At 41.6% G+C, this 15,107-nt stretch overlaps 1 protein-coding gene across 3 annotated transcripts in view; it reads right to left on the reverse strand.

Annotated features, from left to right (window-relative positions):
* Positions 1-15,107, reverse strand: part of slc1a2b (solute carrier family 1 member 2b) — a 29,129-nt gene that overhangs the window by 6,687 nt on the left and 7,335 nt on the right. For 2 of the 3 annotated variants that reach the window (XM_063906102.1, XM_063906117.1), the window contains exons 1-8: positions 8,019-8,277; positions 4,767-4,906; positions 2,962-3,114; positions 2,574-2,824; positions 2,064-2,211; positions 1,313-1,439; positions 886-1,119; positions 603-797 (exon numbers count right to left, since the gene is read on the reverse strand). In XM_063906102.1, the coding sequence (XP_063762172.1) occupies positions 603-797; positions 886-1,119; positions 1,313-1,439; positions 2,064-2,211; positions 2,574-2,824; positions 2,962-3,114; positions 4,767-4,906; positions 8,019-8,056 (1,286 nt within the window). In that variant the 5' untranslated portion in view covers positions 8,057-8,277. Of the gene's footprint in view, positions 1-602; positions 798-885; positions 1,120-1,312; positions 1,440-2,063; positions 2,212-2,573; positions 2,825-2,961; positions 3,115-4,766; positions 4,907-8,018; positions 8,278-15,107 lie in introns of those variants that run through there. The other variant, XM_063906108.1, reaches the window with a different exon arrangement.

Genomic DNA, 15,107 nt, shown 5'->3' on the forward strand with positions numbered 1-15,107 from the left:
AAAGAGGAGCAGCTGAAGAGAATCAGAGAGGGGGCTCCATCACACATGAAGAGGGGTTTACATGTAACAGATGGGATGTTAAATTGGAGGGTTTGGTAGATTGATATGCCATATAAATGTCAAGGTGAAGGTTGCACATCCTTGACTCACTCTATTAACAGAAGAGCATTTGGGGAAGATAGTTAGCGATACTTGGTTGATGTCTTTCCTACTGCTAAGCATGAAACATGACAAGAAAACATGTTTTCTTTTCCTCATTGTGGTTTATTTGCTCGCATGTAAATCAAGGATTTGAAGTTGTTACTTTGAGGCTTTACTGTCCACTGTTAAACACCTCTATTCTGCCGCTGTGTTTGTCCTCATTTATTAAGCGCTATCTGTGTTTGATAAACAACATCCTCAGGAGTCCATTTAAACCCTCTTAAAACAATTGGAATTGCAATTCTTACTGTTATAACTAAGACTTGCTTTTTTTTATCAAATGTTTTTTTCATAGAAGGATTGTTCAAATGTTATAACAGGTTGAATCATGATATATCTTGGCTTAACAGTGTAAAAAACAACAACCTATAAAATATGATATGTTTGAAGTGTCTCCTGACCTGACAGTGATAATCTGACCAGGGTCAAGGTGGATGCCGTTCATTTGCGCGATGAAGATGGCTGCCACTGCCTCATACAGAGCAGTTCCGTCCATGTTGATGGTGGCACCAACTGGGAGCACAAAGCGAGTGACTCTTTTGTCAATACCTAAGTTCTCCTCCAGACAACGGAAGGTGACAGGCAGTGTACCAGCACTGGAGGGCAAAAGCAGAAGGTTGGTTATACTTTGTTTCGACTGTATACGTACAAAAAAAAAAAACTAGCTATTATTTTGAATCTGACCTGGAGGCTGTCCCCAGGGCAGTGATCCAGGCCTGGAATATGCCCAGGAAGAAGGTAAAGGGGTTTTTCCTGACAATAACAAAGTAGATGCTGGGCAGGAAGATAGCTCCATGGATGATGAGGCCAATGATCACGGTGACCATATACATGCCCAGCTGCCTGCCTACCACCTCAAGGTCCTTGATGGAGATGATCTTACCACAGATGAGACAGGCAATACCGAAGGGAGAGTACCTAGAGAGACGACGGAGCTTTAGTTGTTACTACTAATGCAGAACGACAACTTTGGCAGGACAAACATTCAGTTTCCAAAGCTATAACCTTTACAAATGCTGTAATGTCTTGAGAAATAACTTTTCAGTTATTTCTGACTCATTATAGTTGAGTTTTCAAATGAGTTTCAATGAGATTCTTAAGTGATACTAACCACATGATACAGATGACAAGTTTCATCACAATCTCATTGAGGATGTTGAAGAATTCAAGCATGAGCCTGGCCCTCTCTCCCATCTTGCCCATGCAGATGCCAAATGCAATAAAGAAACCAATCAGACCTGTGACAGAAAATAATAAATGTATCAAACGTTGAATATCCTCATGGACAGGTGCGTTGACTACTACATGAAGGGGTTATCATTAGGAGATTTTGTTTACATTCACAGCAAAAAACATTAGGTTTGTCCACATGTTTTCAATACTGTTAATATTGCTTTTACTTTTAGCCATGCTAGCTTGGCCCTAGGAACAGCAATGTATGTTGGTTGGTCCACAACTTTGGCCCAGACAGAATATCTCAATAACCATTAGATGAGTTGCCGTAAATTCTAGACGAGATATTAATTAGGCCGAGGAAATGAATCCTTATGACTTTGGTGATCTTCTGACTTTTTATATATATATATATATTTTTTTTTTTATATTGTCTTATGACAGAATAACTGCAAACCTAAACACATGCAGATCAGCATCACCTTCACTTTGTTTTGTGCTTATAAGCAAATGATAGCATGCTAAAATGCTATTATTAGAATGGTGAACATGCAAAACATTGTATGTACGAAACATCAGTATGTTAGCATTAGCCTCACAGAGCGGTTAGCATGTCTCTAGACTCCCAGTCTTGGTAAACATTAATTGTACAGTTTACATACTGTGAGTGATTTTGGTTTGTTACATACCCAGAACATTCATGCCACTTTTGAACTGCAGGGTCTTTTTGGTGATAAACATGGGCTCCTTGGTAATGTTAGCCACCAGGCCTTCCAAGGTTGTTGCATTGACATCCTCAACAAAAGGCACCTCCGTCTTCTTTGTCACGGTCTGTATCTGAGGTAAAGGAGGAAAACATAAAAGTGATTAATGCAGATATGATGTCCCCTGTGACTCAAGGCCACTCAAATGACTCTAATCATATTTTCTAATCTACCCCTAAAAATTCCTCTCCAATGTGCATTTGGATTCAAAGTTAAAGGATGCTTTTTCTGTACAAGCCTACCTATTTCCAGAAAATCAAGCTTCTGAGTCTCTCTTGATATATATGCAGCAAATAATATTCCATAAGTGATTGCACTCATCAAAGATTAGCGGTGACATCCAGATATCACAGACAGACTTTCTAAGCATCTAGCACCTGACCTGACTCAAACTAAGTATGTGTGTATCATCTTGTTCTTGTTGCCCTCCATTACCTGTTGGAAACAAGCCTGCACCAGGTTCTCTGGGAACAGGTTCCTGATCAAATCAAAGAAGGCATCCAAGCTGGACACATCGTCATTTTTCTCGCCCTCGCCCAGATTCTCCTTCAGTTTGGGGTTGCCAGGGTGGATAACTAATACAAGGATGACTCCCAGGACAGCAGCAATAACTGTGGTGGTCATGTAGTACACCATGGCCCTGGTGCCCAAGCGACCACTGGATTTGGCATCCAAACCTGCAAGACCTGTAGCAAAAACAAGATGGTGTTTGATTATCTGGACGTGTTGAACAGAAATGTTGACTAAATACTACTTCTCAATCATAGTAGTAACATTTAATAGTGTCTGAATCATCCAATACAATTCATCATTTTTACCCCACCTGTGATTAAACTGGAGATGATCAGGGGCAGGATCAACATCTTCAGCATCCTCATCAGGATGTCTCCGGGAAAAGCAATCACCATGACAATGTCTGGGTGGATCGGGGAGGCAACACGAAGCAAACACCCAAATACAGCTCCCAAGATCACACCTGAAGTGCAAGAAAGAGTGTTAGTGAGTGAAACCGCAAGCGTGTATAACAACAAACTAGAAAAGAAGCAGGAAAGAAACCGACAGGAAAATCAGATATTACACATGAATAAAAAATCATTACCAAAAATGTTATCCTTTTCATATTGGTGTGTTATGTTTAAAAGGAACCCCTTGGATATAATCAGTGAAATAACAAATGGGCTCTTATTTTCTAATTTAAAAAGTCTTAATAATTATTTCTCATACTGCATTCTGCCATTGCATATGTTTGGAGCTGTGCAATGTGCTGTCTGTTTCATGCTTAAAGTGGACAGTGGGTTGAGGAGATAAAATTGAAACCTGCTGAGAGAAAGTAAAGCTCATAGAGGATTAAGATCAGATTTCTTTGAAGCAGTAGGGTGGAGGCAAGCATGTCAGATTCCCTGGTAGAGCTCTGTAATCTGTACAAACCCAAAATGTTTTTAAGGATTCTTCTCACTTTGTGGCAGGTTAACCGACTAATACTTGGATTTAACAAAAAGGGGGGACAAGAGAAACATTAGAAAGTGTCATACAAAAGACAAGCCCCCTCTTTTCAAAGTCACTGTTGACCCTTGAATTATGGCGCTTCCAACCAAGGCTTCTTTTCCTGCCACCCAGTGGTTTTGTCCCCAAAAGTAAAGACATGACCTCTATGTGCTCCAACACCCCCTGCAGCCCAGCCAACCAGGCTGGACAGTTGGCCTCTGCGTTTTTCCATCTCAGACCACACAAACTCCGGCTATCCCCCCATGGCTGCACTTCCTCTGCCACCACAACACTGCCAAAGATCACACAGGCCGAGATGTTGTTTAGCAACACACACTGGAATGAAGAAGCCTTCCAGCTTGTTTTTTTAATATTATAAGCTGTATTCTGTAGTCCAGTCTAGAAACATCATGTGGATCATGCACACCCAATGGTTTTGGAAGGCACTTGATTTCCTGTGCCTTCTCTTTGGCCATTTTGCAAGTTCCCATTCAGGCTCTTATCTGCCAAGTGACAGATGATCAATGATCATGCTGGCTCAATTGCTTTGTGATTCCTGCCAAGTGGGGTGAGATGTACACATTACACATAATCACACAAACACACAACCTTTTCAGTGGGACCCAGACAGACAGCTACATATTCATACATGTTTATTTTTATACAGTTTAACTAAGTTTTCTCAATTCATAAGATTGGGACAAAGTTAAAATGGTAGGTGTGGGTTAAACACACATCCGATTCAGGGCATATTACCAGAAAATATATCCCTACTTTTATGCCCTTTCCTCTTTTCATTAAATCTCCCCCTGTAGCCTAGTGAGCCATTGCTATAATCACAATATCTTTCATGCACCACCAGAGGCAGTTTGGATGTCTAGTGCCACAGTAAGTGTTTGATAGCAACAGGTGGCACAGAACTGGGGAAGGTCAGGACACCCAGTCATCTCACTGTCTGTTACACTGAACAAGCACAGATGGCATCTCCTTCTCAAGTTACGAGTGAGCTACATAATTGGGCCCTGAGTTAACAGAACATTGAGCTCAGTGGTGGTCGATGTCCTTCTTTAGCATGTCCTGTTTATTTTTGTTTAAAAAAAAGAACAACCAGAACAATAATAAGCCAATGATGAGGTCACTTACCGAGAATGGTGAGTGTGAGCAGAAGGTTCTTGCACATTTTGGAGCAGATGTTGGCACATTTGGACTGAGGCCTGGCCTCAATGGGCTCCAGGTGACTCTCGTGCATCCTCACCTCAACTTGTTTAGGCATACTGTTGGCACTGTGACAGAGAGAAAGAAAAAAAGAAACTGTTACAAAAATGCATGAAAATAAACTCCTATAACACACAATCACAAAGTATTATGAATCAGTTTAATGTGGCTCTGGTCTGTCACTGAGAAAGAACAAGGCATCATTTCTGTTCTTTAGGTCACATGTCAACATGATTGCATCTCATATTGTTATTCATCCCTTCTCCTTGTAAGATCCAATAAGCCTCTGGTGTCAGATATCACATTGGTCTCCTGCAAGATTATTTTTGAATACTGTGCTATCTAACATTTTCCTTCACTGACTCTACTAGGGCTGTAACTAAATATGTTTCATTAGCAATTGATCTGATGATTTAATTAAGAAGTAGTACAAAAATGTCAATCTTAATGTGTAAGTGACATTTTTACATTTGTTATTATGTCAGTCCAAAACCCAAAGGTATTCAGTATATTTCAAAAATAAAACTGAAAAAGCATTTCCTGACATTTTTACAAATGTAAAAACTAGCAATTAGTTTACTCATTGTTCTACAATAAAAAAAGAGAAAATTAGAGAAGAGCCGATCATTTGGATGTGGATGATATTTCTGAAGATTATCTGGTGTATGGTTTAAAAGAAAAAAGTGTACGATTAAAAATGTTAAGCATTCAAGTGTGTTACCAAGTTGTCACTCATTCTCTGCCCATAGTTACCATGGCACCCAACAGATGGAAGCTGACAACAAGCGACTGCTTCTAAAAATGATTCCTTAGGGAGTGACATGCAGACACATGGCACTTTGAGTCAATTTAAATCTGCTCAGTATTTACAGGCTGTGTATATTGTAACTATACAAACTTCCAGGACGGTGTTTTATCATCGACAATAGACTGAAAGAAAAGTGTCAAAGTCAAGGTCAACTTTATAGTCAATCTTTCAATTTGTGTGTACAGACAGAAAGACCGAAATGCTGTTTCTCACAGTCCCGAAACGGGAGAGCAAGGGGCTGCTGCGTACTGCACTACATTGACATACACCTAGCAAACAACGAAGCAGATTGGATCCTGAATACAAATTTCAGCTATGGAGACTTTATATTTCAAAATACTACATCAATTCACTAATATTTTTTCCAATAAACTACTGAATGTGCGGGGTTTCAGTGTATGCAAATTGCAATCAGAGAGAAATTCCCCTGGTGAACTTATTAAAACATTTATTCAAGACAGGGGGCGCAAACATATTGTCTGTAGAGACATACACCCACTAACGCATTCTTTCTCAAACGCCATAGTATGAAGAGAGGGCACGGTCACACAGCCTAATTAGTTGAATGAAAAGTGATTTCCCATTACAAGCAGCACGGAGCAGTTTCCTGCAGTTCCGGCGAGGTGTGAATGTGTTTGTTGGCGAGGAGAGAGCCAGCTGTGTCTGTCACATGCCAGTTAGGCAGGTGTTGAACAACTCTCTCAGAGCTTTATATCCATCCTCCCCTCATGAAGCCACAGGAATAATCTATCAAATTGTTTGACATCTTTTTTGTCTATGAGGAATCAAAAATGTCTCTGTGTTACTTTTGATCTCCAATAAGCCCATGGAAATGTCTGCTGTGATGGATCACAGAGAAAACCAAAGAAGAAATAATATGGCTCTGACCTTTCACCTAACCCCCTGGAGTTCATGGCCTTAAACTCACAAATGGTGGAGTCAATGTTTTTTTGTCCTCACACATCCCCCCATTGTCCACGATGAAGTCACAACACTTCATAGAAATTAATCATGTTGGCAGTCAAGTTTTTTTTTTTTCAAAGCTGAAACTTGATCAAAGGCAAGACAGGGAGCTCGAATCAAAAGGCAGAACACTTCTTCTTAACCAAAGGCTCTTTGTGGAGTTATTGTTGTTGTGTGAGTAGTCACTAATAATTCCACACAGCGCACACAAATACTCACACATTTACACACACCTCCCCCAGTTTTTTGTATCGCTGCTTTGTAAGTTTGCCTATAGGAAGACCACCTGGTCAGCTTCCAGGCACACAGATGGACCAGTCCTGTCTCCTCTTATTAATTTCAAAGTGAAGTGTGAAATACAGAAAATACATGCAAACAGCAGGCGAACAGTCACCATCATTATTTCATACTTCAGATGATAGCCGCATGAATTAGTCAAACCCCAGGAATAAAACCCTGAAAAATTGGCATTACCATGTAATCCCATTCCATAAGAGAGATGAGGCCAGTTAATTGAATTTCCTCATTTTTTTCTCTCCCTTTCATTATTTTTAGCACTAAGACAGAGAGGAAGCAGACGTTGGATGTTACAGAGGTTGGATATTATTCTGTCGCGATCCTCTCATTAGCGTTTCTCTCACCAAGTCAGGAACGGATGAGAGAGTGGGCTTGTGCGATCAAATGATAGATGAAAATGAAAATCTACAGCAAAGAGAAATCAACTATAGCGGACTGTCTATCATCAGTAGTTGTTTTTAATGTGAAAGAATTTTTGTACTGGAGGGAAAATCTCCTTACTATACATTGTATTAGCTTTGATTTATATGTTTCTCTCTTTCATAAAGAATAAATAGCACATATTAAGCTTACAAATTCAACATCCATTGAGATCAACAGAAAAGGGTATAATAATGTAAAAGTCATGACATTAACATGCTGTTGCACACACACACAGACGCACACACGCACGCACACACACACACACACAGACGCACGCACACACACACACACACACACACACACACACACACACACACACACACACAAGGATCCACACAGTTTCTTCTCCTCAGTCTCTAATGGGATCATTTTATAAACCCGGTTAATCTTGGCTGAGGGCTTAGTCAGATTAATTGCATTACAGGACCATTAATCCACGAAGGGCTAACGATGGACTTATTAAAACAACACCTGGTTTCAACTCAGCTGATATACAACCCAAACTGAGGGACGTTAAATCCATGTAAATTATTGTCAATTAAGAATAGAGTTTTTCTTTTATTTAATTGACACTTCATTTGGTGATTAACAGTGTAGTTACACGTACACAGAGAATTAATGAGAAGAAATATAGAGAAAAGTAAAAAAAATATTAAGCATAGAACTGCATATGGGATGTGAGGACTTACGTCATTTCTGTTGGAGTTGAGGTAAGGACTATGTACATTGACCAGAATCAAATCTCCAGCCTTTGGTATTTAAAAGTGAATCAGCTCAAGGAATTGGTGCTCCATCCAAAGCTGATGCCAGATGTCATCAGGTAAGGTCCGAGGTAAACGCAGAACTCTGCTGACAGCAAGCAGCCCTCAGCTGTCCACCAGTTCTTCCAAAGCATCCAGAGAGGAGCGAGTCAACACAGCCTAGACGAGTCACAGCCACAGCAACCTGAATTGCCCCATCCTGAAGTCTGCAAACCCCCCTCAGCCCCCACCCCCTGACTTCATCACCAACACTACCACCCACAGCCAGCTACACACAGGGCACACACACACAGGGCACACACACACACACACACACACACAAATGTGGAAATAAATACAAAATTGAAAAAAAAAAAGTGGTGGGAGGAGTCAATATCTGAGCTTAAGAGTCAAATCCCTCAGGGACCCTCCATTCCCTGGACACTGTAATCCCCCCCAGAGAGCACCCTTTCAGACTCATCAGGCTACATAGGACAGTGAGAGAGATGAGATGATGATGCCTGCTAATGGCATGTGCGGACAGTAGTGCTTTGTAAGTAGCCCTTTTCCTGATAGAACGACAAAGCAATGACGGCTAGAAGGGTTAATGTTTAAATGTCACAGTTTGGGAGCTTTGAGGTCATCCTGACGGACAGCAGATGATGATGCTTGCCACTGTAGTTACTCTTTAGTCACACTGGTCAAAGAGAATATATAATAATGAATACTTAGATCTCTTTCAATGGTTAAGATGTAATATCTATTGTTTTCAATAACTTCAATATATAGTCATTTAAAAAAAGACAGATATGTTTTTAAAGATTCTGGCAAAAATTAGATGCACCCATTCAAGTCACACAGAGTCCAACATTCATAGATTTAAGTATCCCCACCATTCAACACAACTCCAGAGTGCTTAACTCCAAAGCCAAAATGACCAACGTGATTCATGTGAGGATGGTGTCACGCTGATTTCCCTCTAGTCTCCCAGCAGCATGGGACTTCACATCGTATTGAGCAGTATCACATTATTCTAATTAGGGAAATGTGTTGGAAAGCTATTTCCTCTTCAAACAAATGACCAACTGCACAACAAAAGCCAGAGGAATCCCGTCCCTGTCGGCAAAGGTTGTGTCATGAGAAATCACTCATCCTAAATCCCTAGACATGTCATACTCAGTGAAAGGGCCCTCTCAGGGAAAAGGCAGTATTTTCAGGATGAGCGCGAGAGAGAGGGACAGAGAAGAAGGGGTTACATGGGGGAGTAAGAGGGACACTAGGGGAGAAGGGGGTACTGGGGTCACACCAGCACATCGCAGCCAAAAGAGGGGCCTGTGAAGGGGAAGGCTCAAGCGGCCATCCCTGCTTTTGGCTGGTACCATGTGAAGCTCGCTGCTTCCTCTCTCTTCCTTCTGAAGGGCTTTGTTTCACACGCAAACAGCAGCAGTGGCCCCAACATGCCCGGCCAAGCGCTGCATCCAAACTGGCATGGGTGAGAAAAGAAGGGAGGGGGTTAGAATGGGAGGGGGTATACGGGTATAGTGAGGGAGGGAGGGCAGTGGGCATTTCCAGAATGCCAGTTCTTTCAGGCCACTGATGTCATGCCTGTGCCCACCGTGGGAGAGCAGCGGAGGGACCAAGGCGCCCCTTTCTCTATCCCCCTCCACAGTCCCTTTTTCTAGGATGAATGAATCTTTCAGAAGCGCCAGCCCATTGTGTCCCATAATCGACGGCGATTATCCCGATTTTATGCTGCCTTCCCAGTGCAAGGAGGTTCCCTGAGTGCTGGCATTGAGGACCGCTGCGATGCAGCAAGGACCACGAGGGGTTGTCCTAGCAACACTCTGCGGCTTGGAGAGAAGGGGATGAAGAGGAAAGAGGAAGCATACAGCCACACACACACATATCCACAATCACAAGCACACACACCATGTTAAGATGGGAAACAGCTTTAAAGATTAGAGTCGACATATTATATCTTTACCTCACCAAAGAACATTTAATGTCATGGTCAGGTCAGTGAAGAATTCTTGTTGTATTGTAATCATTTTTAAAACTCTACAGGATATGTCTCAAAAGGAGCGTCTTTGGTGTCCAGGCTGCATAATTAATGAGCTTCTGTCAAAGGCTTTGCCAACAATGCCACGCTACCATCTACAACATGTGCTTACATAATAATTAACAAGTTAGCATTAATGACAGGTTGCTTGGATATACTTATCTAATTCAGGTTGTTGGGAACCATGTGATAGCACAGAGGACGATGTAAATGAGAATACAAGTTTCCCACTGGTCTTTCCGTTCTCATGACTGGAGCATCACAATATACTCTGAGGTAAAGACAACTGGAGCTGGGCCAGGCTCCGGATACATCCCCCCCCCCCACCCCCGGGCCTCAGAGCCACTTGCCATGCAGTGAGAAGAAATGGACTCACACATACTCGGTGCCTAGGAGCTGTGAAAAGCCCCCACACCCCCAAAATGAAGCTCTCAGCAAACACTTCAGGTTGTGCTGTGCATAGGAAGTGAGAGATAAATTCCAGGATCTGAAGAAAGGGAAGCTTTGTCACTCTACGACTCCTTATGTATTCCTTGATGGTTGTGGGGATGAATGCATTCAGTGATAGATAGCAGAAGAGAGATGTGTGGACTGTCATGCAAATCTGGTTTATTCCTTCAGCAGTGTAACCAAAACAGTATCAAAACAAAACACACAAGGCCCTCTGAGAGTGCTGCTTGCTTAGACACAAAAGTAGAGGGACAGTGGCCAAAAAACGTTCCTATCAGGAAGCTGCCTTCAAACTTTGCTTAGCTTTAACCCCAAATTCCAAGCCACAATCAATAATCCTCTTATTCCCTGTATACATTTCTCGACAACGGCGAGAATGGGGCTAGCTTTTTTCAGTCAATTCATCAGGACTACTTTCAAAGAATGTTAATGGTAAATGTTCTCATCCAAAACACAAAACAAACATTGCCCCGGTGATATATATATATATATATGTGTGTGTCTGTGTTTCTATATATGTATATGTATAGATAGAGTCAGCATTTGCCTTGAAAGCTGTCTTCACTAAATATTTTAACCGAACCTAGGAGTGTTTCTGTAAGGAAATACAAATAGAATCAAGCTGATTTTGCTGATATCCACACAGGGTAATACCATGTTGCCCCTCTGTTATACCGAGCAATGTGCTCAAATATAGTCCAATTTGAGCAGAACAATGTATTATTATGTAGAACAGACCTCTGTAAAACTTCTTTGTGTGATTATGAATGGCTAAATTGAATGTGTTCGGGCAGTCTGTTCTTGATGGGCTAAACCTTCCAAAAACAGGGCAAGTAACAGGGCATGGATTCAGTACCATGGTCAGTGACAGAGACTCGGGACTCAGCTCAGGCTAAAATTAGCTGTAGTGCTGAAAGAGTTGCTTTAGTTTAGCATTCCGGCATTGAAGCTATGAAAACTTCTCGTAATATATACGCACAGTTGTTGTCATATTAGTAACATTATGCTACAAAGTGTATACAGAGGGCGATAACGTTTCCACAGGAAATCACACAAATTGACCCCCCAGGAGCAAATATTTTGTATCGCCAATTTCCAGACCAGTTTTCATGAGAAACATTCTTCTGAAGAATGCATAATCTCCTTTTTCGGTTTACGTCAATCATGTGCAGCAGTTAGCATAATGCTTCGTAAATTGTATGAAGGAGCTGTGACATTGAAACTCCTGTTGCTTTCATCACATTTTTTACCATTCTTTTTTACAATCAGGATGCATCAGCATCCTGGCAATGCATGATTAAACCATACAGTACGTGTCTGTCCCTCAGCATCCTCTAAGGTTTCCTTTTGTTTGGCACAACTCTTTGTGTCCATAATGAGGCAGTCATTAGAGAGAGCCTCTGGGAATCCTGAGGCTTGTGTTGTAGTCTGCATAGGTCCCTCAGATGTGACCAGTCCCACTGTAATTATGTGCTAACAGCCTATTATGCTGAGCAGTGGCTGTTATATGGCTGAATTGGGTGATTCCCATTCATCTGGATAATATCTGCAAAGGGATTTAGTTTGATGGAATTTAATCCAACCGCAAGCAACTTCACAGTCGGAGTTAAAATATGTTAGCCTACTCATGCTCACGTCCTTCCCTCTCTACCTAAGTCCCTATTTTCTTGTATTATTGCTTTCAAAGAGACCCACAAACACTCAGGCAATAATACTACCTGTGTCAGATCCTGTAACTCTCAGTCTTTCTTCCATCCCACTAAAATAGTCTTAATTGTCATGCTATGTTTTCAGAAGTGTCCTTGTAAGCTGCAACCAAAAATATTTTGATACAGTCCATCCAGTAACAGCCCCAATATTTTGCCTATAGCTGCACATATGGAAGATCATCTGAGAGAAGATCATCCATAGTCATGTGAAATATTCCCACTCTTCCTCCCCACGGCCTCCTCTATCTGATGAGGGGCTACACCTATTGCAGACAAATGCACATTTTTTCTCCTATAGCTGCTCCTGTGTTCATGCAGGCTGCATATGAAGTGATGTTACTATCATTAGCAAAGGTGCATCTGTTTAAAAGTGCCGTCTATCTAGCCGCATGCAGCTTCTGATGGCTTTGGTCCGATCCCCACAGGAGCTCATTAAATCTGTCAGTAAGGCAAGACCACCACACCCCCTACTACAACCCTCGCTATGGTATACCCGCTATGATGCTGTATGACAGAGGCGTAGAGAGGCATATAATAGACAGAAGGAAGGGTGGGAGGGGTGAACCGCAAGAATGCCATATGAAGATAGATGTGTTACAATGTATGGGGGAAGGGTGGAGTAAAAATGGGGGAGGGTGGAAAAAGGAAGGTGTGGCTGATGAAGGTAAGGATGGAGACAAAGACAGGGAATTGCAAGCAGATGAGAAAATAAGTGAACACGGAGAGAAAGGGTTAGACAAAGGTTAAAGATTAAAGCAATCAATTGAAGTAGAGAATGAGATTGAGCATGTCTCTTCATCCTCAGTTTATGAGGGGGCTTCTGTTTTATCAGGTTATCTGTGGATATATGAAGAGCTGACATCTGTGTTGGGCAGCTGGCCCTGTGAAATGGGATTAGTAGACAAATCACGTTTCATACATCACTAGACTCACCTGCCACACTCTCAAATTTAAATATACGTAGAAAATACGCATACTCTCACTGTCTAACCCACTTCCTGCTCACATTTGTGTGGGTACAATCTGTGTGAATGCAAACACACACACACAGACTCTCTTGTCTGCGTTCATAAATCTCAGTTGGTCAAGTCCCGTGGTATTGGAGGTGGGTTGGATGGGGGTGGGGGGTTACAGTCTCACTCAGGAATTGCCAATAAGGGAACTAAGGAGGATGGATGTTCTCCCACTAATTAAACACTGGAGTCTGTAGGGACTGAGCAGAGCCTACAGCAGTGGCCATGCCCCTGCTCTCCTCACACCACCCCGCAGTGATGACAGAAAGGGCATTCCTGCACACACAGTCAGCTCATTACATGAGCCAGCTTGATGGGTCCACAGACACACAGACACATGCACATATACCTTTTGCACATTGCTACTCAAAGGGAAATTTCTATGTACAATGCTCAGTGGCTATAAGGCGTGTTAGGGCACATCTGCTAAAAAATGTGAACGCTCAGAAAGAAACTGTATACTGTAGCTCTGGCCATGTACTGCACATACATGTCATACAGTATTGCTTGATGGTATGTTCCATATGTTATGAAGTAACTGGATATCATGCAATGCCTTTAACATGAAACAGAAGTTGAAACATATGTAGACATGGCATTTGGTGATGTTAACATACACATAGTCTATAAGCTCCCTGTATACAATGCAGGTTTTATTCTAATTGCAACATTCCTAGTCTGTGTCTTTGCACTGAGAAAAACACATCTGATCAAGGATGACCAAAATACAATGGGGAAGCATATCAGGAAAGCAGGGAAGTGTGACGGAGCTGACAGTCTCCTACTCTCTCATTCTACTGTATGCATTTAATTTCCTCATTACACTCTGTTTTTCACCACCTTTGTCTCCCTTTCTTTGTTTTTTTCTGTATCCTTCTTTTTCACACATGCAACATGACATGTTGTTGCATTCGCAACATACTGTATTGACTAAAAAACAATGTTATGCATGTATGACACAAATCACATTTCCAACAGAGGCTGTAACCATGGTCTTGTTTCCAGGCACGGCAGCACAAGGACAAAACCCATTGAAGTATGAAACACCTGGTGTGAGCGTGAGTGCTGGCCAACTCTTTTAGTGCACCAAACTGGATTTAAATCACCAAGTCCAATGAGGTGTGAAGTGAAAAAAAAACAATAAATCTGCGAAGATAAAAACTGAAAGGGATTTAGAGAAGAAGTTTGGTTGATCTTTAAACAATAACCCTTGACTCGCTTTGCCAAAAGCAAAACTTAGAGACTGCTTTCCTTTCAGGACTACTTCACTGACACTGTTCTTTCATTACCACATATACTTTTACACAGAATTGAGATCATTATATCTGTTGTCACACATAAAGAGCCCAAGAGTGACCCCCTGCTGCTCCTCACTTCATTGTTTTTCTTTCCACAACACTGTTCCCTCCATACTTTGTCAAACTATGTAAATATTTCTGTCACACAATGCCATTGAGAGCGAATGCGCCCGCTTCTTTTTCCATAACCTAATTATGTCACAGTCTTATAGTCACAGTCAATCATTATCCAAACCTATGGGCAAACACATTTTTCAATACAATTCCTCTCACAGCCAAATCCCCAGAGCGCACTCATCTTAGCCTGCTCAGAAGATGGTAAACCCCCCTTAGTCGAGATTTAAGGCATACGACATAAATTCCCCGAAATCCCCCTTTGCAGTAATCCTCTACTTCTATAAGAGGAGGCAGTATTCGCTGTGATGTCAGGATCCATCTGTGAACAAAGGCTTTTGTGCATTGTGCAGAAAGACACATTTTAATTCAATAGACTTATTGAGGTTTATGTA

Source organism: Eleginops maclovinus, chromosome 2 (assembly GCF_036324505.1).
Source record: "Eleginops maclovinus isolate JMC-PN-2008 ecotype Puerto Natales chromosome 2, JC_Emac_rtc_rv5, whole genome shotgun sequence".
NCBI lineage: Eukaryota > Metazoa > Chordata > Actinopteri > Perciformes > Eleginopidae > Eleginops > Eleginops maclovinus.